Below are 12,356 nucleotides of genomic sequence, written 5' to 3'. Positions count from 1 at the left end.
AATAGACATTATTTAGGTGTACATGCTACATACACGATCACGTCATCACTTTCCATCAGACGAGATGGATCTCGTATGCGCAGTTATTAAAAAAAAAATAGATAAATATTTTAAAAACCCAGCGAACGCTTTAATTATATTATGAATGGCGCATGCGAACCGCATTGTGCAACTCGAGTGCACCACGAGATTATGCCAATATGTGTGTCCGTACACGGTGTACGACGGGCGCGCTTATATGTACAAGCAGCTACGTTGTATAAAGTTACATTACTTATCTTATTATACTATGATAACTATGCTTGCGAGTTCGTTTGGGCAATCACGCATCAAATCTATATTAAAATAACAAACTCTTGAGCGACCATTATACACAGTGGTATAATGGTTTTTTGATTGCTAGGAATGTCAACCTTCGCTGTTCATATTATTGATATATCTTTTTGATATATTAGTTGAAAAGATTTTTTTTATGAAAAATAATGATAGTGACATAATGTTAAAAACGTGCTATTAAGACAATTTATAATTTAGGCCTATGAGTATCTTTGAGAGAGCAGTTCAAAGACATTAACATTCTTAGACTAGCGTCACAGTACATTGCTGAAAATGTAATTTTTGTTTTTTTTTTATAATAATATCAAATAACGGACGAACAAGTTATACGCCTGATGGTAAGCCTGTCCGTAACAATTACAGTGCCACTCAAAGATTTGAATTGCAAAAATCTGAGGGGCACCTAAGTAATCACCTACTCAAACACACACACGCGGGTCCGTGCGCGCGCACGCACACTTACACATGCAGCCATGTACATTATAAATTTTTAATTTTAACTGTACCGGATTGGAAGAGCAGTGGCTTCTGACACAAGTATTATCACTTAAAACAACTTCACCAGCAATGATGTTACGTAAACTAGATTAAGTCAGTAGATTTTATTTCATTTTAATTTTTTTTTTCTTCTCAGGAGAATCTGCCTTACGATTCTAGATTTTAATCAAGGCGATGATTTGTAGTATAATTTATTTACATATGAAAATAAAGATAAAGACACATTTGAGTTGGATTACGACGAACTGGCAATTTTTGACTGTCGTCTTCACAAAGTGAGAAAATTAATTTAAGCAGCATTATATACGACTTTTATTAAAATGCTTGTTGATATTGTGGCGTTTGTTTAGATACCTGCCTGGGTAGGCAGACAGTGGCAACGGCCAAATCACTGAGCGGCTGTGTGAACACAACCTGACTTTTATCAATTTGCCGAAGAAATGTACATCAACATTGCTGTATAATAATAATAATAATAATAATAATAATAATAATAATAATAATGGTATATATGGTACAATATTATGAGATTTTATAGAAATTTAAAGCTTAAATGTTTACGTTTTAAAATTAAACATATTATGTCCGCCTAAACCTTCGTTCAAAAATCATACACAAATTAAATGGGTCTATTTAGATACTCAATCAAACCTTAGCTATCCAATTTAGTGGAATAATTTAAAAATCATTTAACTGATTGAAAGGTTCATTCCAATTTCATAATTAATCCCTTGTAAACCTTGAGCCCTAAAGACCTTCACGACTTAAAACAATGAGTTTTTAATAATAATTGAAATGACTTCGTGATGTCTACGGCCCTTATGGATAAATAGGTATTATAAAAGAGACCACTAAAAGTGCTTTTTTAATATCGATAGCTTTTTAGAATTGAGGTCTACCTCAAAAACACCTAACTAATAAAAATATTTTGTTTTAAAGATACATCATAAGAAGACTTTGACCAAGTCTGAAATTGATCACTGTGTTACTAAGGAAAACTGGAAAATCCACAACTAACAACGTTGCACCAATACGACATAAGTATTGTTACATCAAAACAAACCACTTTTGAAGTATCATTAAAGAATTGCAAAGCCATAACAATATTTCCACCTATTACCGTAGCACTACCCTTCAATCAAACGAGCATGCCAAGGCGTCAGATGTACAATAAACGTAATGGCATGAATTGAATTCGAAATCTTGTTGCATCTTGTTCTTTAGGAATATAAAATCAGTTTTTTTACAATATCGAGTGACGGGACGAACATATCGTACGCTTGATGGTAAGCTACACCCTTGTCCATAACAATTACAGTGTCACTCTGAGCTTTAAATTGCAAAGATCTGAGGGGCACTACCACTGTGCCTATCACCCTGGGATATAAGTTGATAAGTCCCATGTGCCTGTAATTTCACCAGCACCCTTACTGTTCAAAACTGGAACACAGTAATGCTGATATTACTGCTTGGCTGCAGAAATAGGTAAGGTGGCAATACTACCCTGGGCGAACTCTTTCACAAGGAACACTACTGGTACTCAAATGTATTGTCGCAAAACACAGCTATCAGAAATGAAGTTTTTTTAAATATAGAATAAGGCAATATACATATGCAACACCAGAAGAGATGGCGTTGCCTGATTTTGAGGTCTTTGTTAACTCGCTTTTTTGAAGAACCACAAAGTTCCCAAAGTTAGCTGCTACGTTTACTCCTGAAAACGATACATTTATTTATTAAATTTGTAATCAAGCAATTTAATAATCCCTAGTGCGGGGCTATGTTGAGTGTGTGCGTTAATAAATAAATATATTATTTACATTAGTAAACGTACCAGCGAAACTACGAAATCTACCAATGAACATGAGGATCTTAGCCCAAAAGTTGATAAACGACCCTTCAAAATCGGAACGGAGTATTGCTCTAAGTACTGTTTGGCGAAAGAAATAGGTACGATAGCAGTACTCCCTCGGATGAAACGTTTAAAAACCTGATATGTATTTGTTGTGTCTTATTCATAATACAATTTTGCATATTTTATTTTGAAGCCATGGTAACCTCAGAGTTCGACATACCGCCTCTCAAGCAGAGGTCTCGGGTTCGATTCCTTTATACATTTATTTCTCTCGTGAGTTTGGGTGTAATTTGTGGTTGTATACGCGTGTGTCCATGGCAGCCGCGATACAGGATTTTCGTAGTGTGGGGCCATGAGCAAAAGAATAGAGGAGTTCTTTTTTAACGCACACAGCGTTAAAAAAGAACTCCTCTATTCTTTTCAATTGTTCTCTATCCTGTGCTGTTATCAAATCTATACACACGATTATAAACAACTTAAAGGTGTATCTATATGGTAAGATTAAAATATGTAAACACGATAATAGGCAGAGTATAATAATCATTAATGGTAGATAAAATAAATATGTGGTGTCACAACAATTTCACTACTGACATTCCGAAAAAAATAAAACACGCCTTGTTTTTAATTATAATAATGAACTTATTAAGGTGTAACTATATTAATTTCAATCATTTTAGAACCTGCTCTTATTGATATTTAGTCAATTTGCAACCTAGACTTTCTGATCTAGTAGACAATCATTCTAAGACCTTGTCTGTATCCGATTCTGAGTGTGAATGCTTCTCCAAATAAATGTACGTAAACTTAATATCTTTGAAAGTAAATGTTCACAATAAACCTTCACATAACAAACTACAACCTTGTGAACAATCACACAAAATATCGCTTTAATACTGTTACATTTTACTTGTTAAATGTAGCGATATACAAAGATCAATCTGTGATGATAGTTTTAACATCCTTACAACAATAAAATTTGAATGGAACGGATGTTAATAATTTAAGATTAACTAGATTTCTAATTTTAGATAAAGTCAATGATACTGCCGACTAACAGCATAAAGCGAAAGACAGTCCGTATATATTCTGTCTTTCCGTCTCAGTGTTGCCATTTAAACCACTGTTTCTATTATTCTGTATGTAACAGTATTGCCGTTTTACCTAATTACTTGGAGAGAATTAGAAGTAACAGTGATAATTATCTGAAGTTTTTTTATAATAAAATAAGTATGCATCTGACTTCCATCTCATCTCTCACAAAGTCACGATGAAGTCGAAGCATGCACACCTAAATAAGAAATCCTTTATATGTCGATGTAGATAATTAGTAGACCAGTGACAAATTACCTGAAGATAATTAGTAAGACCCATGTAGAACATTTGATGATAATTAGTATTAATTAGTATTCAATCGGAAAGACGGAACGTCAATGACACCACCATGTCTTTGCCATTATACGGTAAGCCGGCAACACGGCACCCAAAATTGAATAGGAATAGCGTTCAAAAGTGACGATACATAATGATTCCTATATGCTCAAATAGATGGAAACTTAATCAAATCTTTTTTAAAGGTAAGCTGTGCACACCACAACATTTTTAATTTGTTCACTTCATTATGGACGGTGCAAAATCTAACACACAAGACTTTTCGTAATCCTGACTAAACACTCTAAACTTTATCGGCGTAAAACCGGCGTGGCAAAAATTTGTTTTATTTTTTCTTCTTATTTTTTCTCAAAAAAACTAGCAAAAATAAGTAAAGTGGCAGTACTTCCCTCGACGAACTGTTTCACAAGGAGATCTACTGCTACGTTACAAATTTCGTTATTTTATCATTTAGGGTCGTATTCCAGACCTATACTCAATGCTCAAGTCAGGATTTGAGCAGACTTGAGTATGATTTCAAGCACTGGAAATACGACCCAAACGGCAAGGACTTGAGTATGATTTCTAGTGCTTTGGATCATACTCAAGTCCTGACTTGAGCATTGAGTAGAGTTCTAGAATACGACTCTAGGAGTGTAATTTGTATACCGAAATGGCGACAATTGTGTTGACTGTCAAGTTTCAACAAAATGTTTGTATTGACAGAAAAATGAGACCTTCAACGTAATTAACATGTTTAAATGACAAGTATTTACAAAACATCAATGAAGGGAAATAGTGCCTTATTTTGTTTTCCTCTTCCCAATTAAAAAACTTGGCTTCGATCTGATGGAAAATCTATTGAAGTTTCGAAAACTGAAGACTTGGTTTCAGTCACTTAACATGAAATTAAGACTAAAACTACGCTGCACGGCCCATAGACCTTTGCCTTTCCGCAAGGAAGAAGAACTTAAGAAATAGTAGTACTATACTTAATAAAGACTAGAAAAAAAACTCTTAGCAGCAGTACAGCTCGTTGTGAAAGAGTTCGTCCAGTGAGGTACTGCTGCCTTATCTATTTCAGCCGCCAAGCAGTAATGTGAGTACTGTGTTTCGGTTTTGAAGGGTCAGGCTGCTGGTGAAATTATAATTTTCATGGCAGTTGTCAACTTGTTAGTAAGGGGGAACAGACGCAGTGGCAGTGTCCTTCATATCTTTGCTGTCACTTAATATCATAACAAAAGTCTTTTTGGTAAAGGTAGAAAACTTAACCGGGAACCGCGTCCTGAAGACGTCGTGCGCCGAAAACTGGCAGGTTTGTGTTTGGATACCTATTATTTAGATATGCAAATCTATTCTTTTACGAAAGACGTAACCAGAGTTCCGTAGAAAAATACATTTTAAAAAACAATCCCATTCATAATGTTCGAGGACGTCTGTGAACTCATTTATAAAAATTTTGCTTATCTAACTTCAATAACAAGCATTAAATTACCCAAGAGACGCCGTCCGGAAGTTATTGGATGCACTTACCTGGTCCCACAACCTCACTGTTATTACATTTTAATGCGTTTCCAAGTTTGTTAGTAGTGGATTATGAGAAAATTGCGTAGTAAGAAATTGCTTTTTTCCGGATCGTAATTTTTCTTCAAGGGGTTTAATTTTTAGTTTAATAGTTTATCTCTTGCTTTGACCTTCAAAGCTGTGTAAATTACCTACCCAGCAATTTCCTTTAAACGCAAATTCTGTAAATAGCGTTGTTTAGTAGATTGAAGGTTAAATCAAAGTACAGACGTTTTAAAAGGGTTTCGCAAAATCTTTTAAATATGATGAATACTACAATCTTCCTTTTTTCGATAGATATGTCTATACACAGGTTAAGGCTAACGGTCCAAGTACCGCAGTCCTTGCTTATTTAGGTATAAATGTGACAAAAAGTGCACTTACCAGTAAAGACATTTCCGATGTCTTCGGCATCATAGTGACATCGCCCGGTCGTACACCAGGACCACAGTAAGGCAAAGCGGGCATACGATGTATAGCGGGTGGGTCGTGTAGTGCCAGCAATGCAGCGTGAAGACGCGCACGCGCAGCCGTCACGCCGCCCGCGCCTCGCACTGCAGCTTCTACAACTATGCCTACGTCTTTTTCCCATCTGCATAAATAAATATTATAATTTTGGTAGCTTCTTTATGTATAAATGAATAACGATAATTATTACTTTTTTTATAAAAAAAAGTAAGCCGATATCAAAAGTTTGTGTAATTCTCTATATCTTAAATCTATTTGCTAAGTTTTATTCAAATCGGTTAACGGAAAGTGGGTGAAATACAATAATTCCCTAATTTGCCACTCTCAGAGGTCACAAAATATCGAAGGAATTGCGTAACACACACACAAAAACGAAAAAATTCAATCGCATTGAGAACCTCTTCTTTTTTTGAAAGAGGTTATAAATGGGCGATTCAATTGCAACTTTGAACTGATTCATATCAATCATTCGACACGAGACAATCATAAAGATTAATGGAAGAAAGAGAGAGGCAGAGATATGGAAAAAGAAAGAAATCAAACTCATCTTGACGAACTAGTTTTTTCAATTCTGGATATAGGTATAGTTAATTTATTCATAGACACATGGAACACGATCAGGGAGTATTAAAATAAAATACCCACTGGTAATTCCCTAAACAAGCCCTAATATCTTCTTTAAGGCTACGGGACAGGGTGCAGTCTGGACTCTGATCTGAGTCGGAAGTGGTCTGAGATCCTTCTTGTTTGTCGGAATCGGAGAGGCGCCGCGGCTTGGTTTCGAAGCTATCGTTCTTTGGTAAGTGCGGAGATACGCGGCCGTGACTACCGCCGGCGCTGCCATAGCCTGTGGGAAATACACAGTACTTTTACTCATGCTAAACATTATTTTTGACGACTATTGCATCACATGTGGAACGCCGCCGACTGTTCTTGGCTATTGTTGTAAGCTGTGCTAAGAACACAGAACTTCAACTTGTGCACCATATTATCATTATGGCTCTACGGACTACGGCATGTATATATTAACAGCTTTTCACAGGTTTTTAAGAATTCTTTGAAATCATACATATATATGGTTTCTTACCTGAAGAAGTTGATGGCGCCCGTCTGGGCACGCGTGGAGGTTCAGTGACCTCACCCTCCACGGAGTCCTCCAGGGAGTCCACTATTATCACTACCTCTTGCTCTTCTTCTTCCGTATAGAGAGGATTTGACCTGTACATATCAACATCAGCTAACTCGTATAAACAATCTGTCCCCATCTAATTTTGTTACAAAAGTTCTTTCTAACGGGTAACTGAGAAAGCTAGTATTTTTTTAAACTAAACTTACTTAACTCTAACATTAACGGAGAACTAACCAATAATAAAGTTAATAGCATTATGGTGGCTAGGTACCGCTTCATGTGTGTCTCGGTTTTCAATATGTTGTACAATGAGTACCAAAATACCGAGATTCAATAATTCAAAATGGCGTCACACTTGACAAAAATGACAATAAAAACTCGCTTCTCGATCCTTATTCCTAATATTTTTCTACTCGGAGTTGAAATAAATAAGTACATATTCTTATTTTGCAAATCAGCCTTCAGTAGATTCACCTCCGATTGAATGATTGTTGGTAATGAGCAATTTGTTGCATATAAATGTTTGAAAGTATAATTAACTTTTACGTTTTTGATGACATGCAATAAAATCGGTAAAATTAATGTACTGTTTAACCGAACAAGCACTGCAGTAACTATTACTGGTTTTTGTGGTTTCCTGAATACTAAATCTTATGAGAGTTACTTTTTTTGTCAACGTGGAATCAGTTTAAGCTGATTAGTAAAAGTTTTATGTCTAAGCAATAAGAAAAAATATAAAAGTATTTATATAATAAATAATGAATTCTTTTTTTGCTTTGTTTTGAGGGAAGGTGATTCCTACACGTTCTCCTCATTCTAAACTTCCTACATTTACATTTATCATTGCTTGCAGGATTCATTCTAAGGTTCGAAATTATATGCGATATATATCCGATAATTATCCATGCTATTTGATATTTACTAAAGATGACAAACAGTGCAAAAATTAAATAAACACGAAGAAAAATCTTTGGGAAAACCATTTGGTTTGTGACTTTTTGAGATTGACGTTTTACGAATTGGATCCGTCTTTGATGCAAACTTTTCCGTCCTCTAAGATGCAAGCACATGACATGACATTTGCAGCAGTAACATTTTGTTGTTCCAATTAATTTTATAAATATCAAAATAATTGCCTTAGATTGACATTCGAGTCCTTTGAGATCGAAGAAATATTTCATTGTGTTCGGTCTTCGTATTAATAATTATAACAAACTAGTGTAGTAATTTCACAAAAACAAATGATAGTAAAACGTCATAATATTATTTGCAATCAGTATCAAGATTATCAAGGTATAAAATAATTATCAAAATAATAATTTATTAACATGCCAGAGAATAATATCAATGGCCTGATCTCAAATTAGGGAATTCTCTGTATTATGAGTACCAGAGCAGTGGAATTCACTCCAGAGCATTACCTGGAACACACAGACCAGAGTCGTTTTAGAAAAGTTTATTTTCCAAATTGGTCCTACCGGGAATCAAACCCGGGACCTACGCATCTAGCGCGCACCCTGCAAACCATTAATTAGATCGGCTTTTTAATGATGATTATAACTTCGAATCCTTGTTCATTCCTTGAAGACTGAACCAAACTTCATATGAAACCTAGTACCTAAATATTTATACTTTAAGATGTCAGTACTAAGGTGTTTGGAGCACATTTTTCGCTTAGAAGACTTAAGAACTATTTGCCTATTAAAACTAAAATTATGCTGGCTCAGAGCATCCTACATCCGATACTGGACTATGCAGATGCATGTTGTCCGAATTTGACAATCAGCCTACTTAATAAATTGGAACGGCTCCGAAATATGTGTGTAAGATTTATCTTCGAACTTCGTAAGTTTGACCATGTTTCCCAGTTTTCTTTTAACTTACGTGGCTGCCCATCCACCGGGGTGACCTTCACACACTTTCCCTTCTTTACTCTACTTTATTCTATCCCATTACGCCTCTTTACCTTACAGAACGTTTTACTTTTCACTCTTCTTCGCTCTGCCGTCCTCTTCGGTCTTCTGATACACTCATACTAAACATGCACTTTTTCTCTTCCTGAATCAATTTGACGATCCCCTTCTCTTGATTCCTTCAAACGACGTGTTAAGTAACATTTCCTTAACCGCGAACTCTGGTTTTTCCGCTACATTCGCTTAATTTTATTTTCTTTTTGTTTAGTGGTACCTATAATCTTCCTTTGTAAATTTATTTATTGTTATCACTATTTATAATTTATTTTATTGTCCTACAAAAGTTTATAAGTAACTTACTATTATATATTAATATTTATGTAATATCTGATAATATATGTAGTTATTACTATTTATATATATGTTCACTTTATTGATGAGTAGTGTATTTATTTAAAACGTTTTTATTACAAGATATTCTTTGGTTGCACCCCCCTTTCCAACTCTCAAATTTCTGTCCTAAGGTTGCCTGGAAGAAATTGCTTCTTAGCAATAAGGCCGCCTGTTGTACATAGGCTTACTCTGTTATACTTACGTACAATTATTAATACAAAGATCGAATACTTAGAAAAAATTCCTTTGATCCGGCCGGATTCGAACCGACGTCTTCTAGCAAACCAGCCAGTCGTGATAGGTTACGCCAACTAAGCCACGGAACAAACCAGCGAGCCTCACGAATTTTTCTAAGTGCTTGTTGTCATATCTTTTGTATTTTGGTTTTTCAACGACTTTTTAGCCGTAGCGCCATCTACGAGAAATCTATGAAAGTATTTCGTCACCCAGTTAGATACATTTACAGCTGCCAGTCCCGGCTAGAGATGTTGTTATTCACTGTATTTAAATTTTTATTTAATTGATATTCATTCATTTTCATTTCATTCGATCTTTGTATTAACAATTATAAAAAACTAGTGGAGCAATTTCACAATAAAAATAATTGAATATCAATTCAATAGAAATGTAGATTTCAATGTGCAATAAAGAATATTTCATTCATTCATACTAACATAAGTGTTTCTTTGTTTTACTAACCAATATGGATGAACAATCCCAAATAAAAGACTTAAAATTGAAATAAGAGCAAAAAAGACGTTGTTCGTTTCGCCTGTACCGAGAGGCGTCCTCCTTTGCCGTTTTTGGTTCTTATTGCATAGACATATAGTTTTATTTTGCCTGCTCAATCCGATAATATGGTGAACCGCTATTTGGACAAGACTCTGTCCTTGCATTCTCCTATCGCAAAAATAGGTGTTGATGTTAAATTAATGCATGATTTAAAAACAGAATATTAATCATAAGACAAATATTCTCAGGTGAATCTGCCTCGTTGCCTGTCTCTTGGTTAGGCTATAGAGTTGAAAATTAAACAATTTTAATTTCTACGTAAAATTTGCTTAGCTAGTTATAAAATTAAAAGTAAATGACAGGCAAAATGAAACACCTACTTTTAGTATATAATTATTACGGCATAATATTTTTAATGAAAATCATTAAATCAGTCGTAAAAGTGAACCAATGTAGTCATTTAAATTACATTAATCGAAAAATGAAATTTACAATCCTGTTACATACAATCTTATAAAAAATAGACTTTAGTACTTGAATATTTTTGTTTGCAAAAGTCATCATAGTGAGGCTTTTCGTAGGTCATTGTCTTGACAATGACTCGGATACTAAGAGCTTTGGTATTCGCAGTGTTTAAATTTTACGTGATTGAATTTCATGATATAGTCACATTGCCAAAGAAGTATGCGGTTGGCCACTTGTGTGACGTTGGAAGAATTTAATATTAACAAATTATCATATAACAGACCATAAGGATATATTTACATATACATACACCAATTTAATAGTAAAAAGATAATAGAATATTTGAAAGACAATGAAAATAATTATTAATACAAAGATCGAACACTAAGAAAAACTGCTTCGAACTGGCTGCATTTGAACCTGCGTCTTCAGTATACCGTGACCAACGCTCTTCCAACTGAGGTACGAAACGAGGTACCAGTAAACCTTACGAATTTTTCTGTGTACTTGTTGCAGATCTTTTGTTTTTGTTTTTAACGACTTTTTTGCTAATAAATAATCTCAGTACAGAGTACTAAAAAACCGACCTCAAAAGTAATTCATGCCCTGGTTTGCCACCCGTAGAGGTGGAATATTTTCTTCAAATTTAAATGGGACCACTACTGAGGTACCCTCTTTCCAACAAAAAAAAAGGATCACCAAACTCGGTTCACAAATCCGGAGTTATCGCGTAACATACATACAAAAAAACACAGCCGAATAGAAAGCCTCCTCCTTTTTTAAGTCGGTTAAAAAGAACAATCTTTATTACTTGACGAAGAAAGGTTCTAAAAGAATGTAAATGTTCGAGCTGACACGTATAAGAAAAATAAAGATTTGCGACCTCGGTAGCCCAATGGTTTTCACTGTGGATACTGGATGCAGAGATCCCGGGTTCGATTCCCGGTAGGACCAATTTGAGAACTTTTGTAAATTGGTTCTGGTCTGCGTGTTCCGGGTAGTGCCCCGGAATGAATTCCGTTGCTCTGGTACTCATAGCACAGAAGTCAAGAAGATTACAGTAAATTCTCCTACATATCAGTCTAGCAATACTATGAAGAAAAAATCTTACCTGAGTAAAGGGGGCGGCATGAGATCAAGGGCTCGCAGTGGGTGCAGCGAGGCGGCGAGGGATGCTGACAGAGGCGTGGGCGGCGCGGCCCAGCATGTGCATTCCGCGCCGCCCGCATCGCCCGTCCCTCCCCCGCACCCCTCAACCTCTCCTCCTCCTCCACCCTGAAAAGAGAACACTGATCAGTCAGGGCTTTCTATAGAAGAAAAACATATTGATATTAGACATTGTACTTTGCCACAAATCTGATAAGAGAAGGAAATTCAAATCTTTCTGTTCTTCAAATGTAGCAATAGAGCTCCTTGTGAAAGAGGTCGTCCAGGGAAGTACTACCACTTCGCCTATTTCTGCCGCCAAAAGTAATGTGAGCATTATATTGCGTTCTGGTTTTGAAGGGTAAGGGTTCTGGTGTAATTATAGGCACATGCGACTTGTCAACTTGTGTCTCAGGGTGACGGGCACTGTGGCAGCGCCACTCAGATCTTTGCGATTTAAAGCTTTGAGTGGCACTGCAACTGTTAT

General features: G+C 35.6%; 1 protein-coding gene across 1 annotated transcript in view; it reads right to left on the bottom strand.

The window, feature by feature from the left end:
* The window catches only part of LOC113230712, a 47,328-nt gene extending 35,405 nt beyond the window's left edge, over positions 1-11,923 (bottom strand). The window contains exons 1-4 of the mRNA XM_026464761.1: positions 11,835-11,923; positions 7,179-7,309; positions 6,737-6,938; positions 6,008-6,215 (exon numbers count right to left, since the gene is read on the bottom strand). Coding sequence (XP_026320546.1) covers positions 6,008-6,215; positions 6,737-6,938; positions 7,179-7,309; positions 11,835-11,854 — 561 coding nt within the window. The 5' untranslated portion in view covers positions 11,855-11,923. The remainder of the gene's footprint in view (positions 1-6,007; positions 6,216-6,736; positions 6,939-7,178; positions 7,310-11,834) is intronic.
* Between the last annotated feature and the right edge of the window lie 433 nt (positions 11,924-12,356).

This window comes from Hyposmocoma kahamanoa, unplaced genomic scaffold (assembly GCF_003589595.1).
Source record: "Hyposmocoma kahamanoa isolate Upper Pololo Valley unplaced genomic scaffold, ASM358959v1 64, whole genome shotgun sequence".
In the NCBI taxonomy this organism is placed as follows: Eukaryota; Metazoa; Arthropoda; class Insecta; order Lepidoptera; family Cosmopterigidae; genus Hyposmocoma; species Hyposmocoma kahamanoa.
This window is presented reverse-complemented; position numbering and strand designations above follow the sequence as displayed.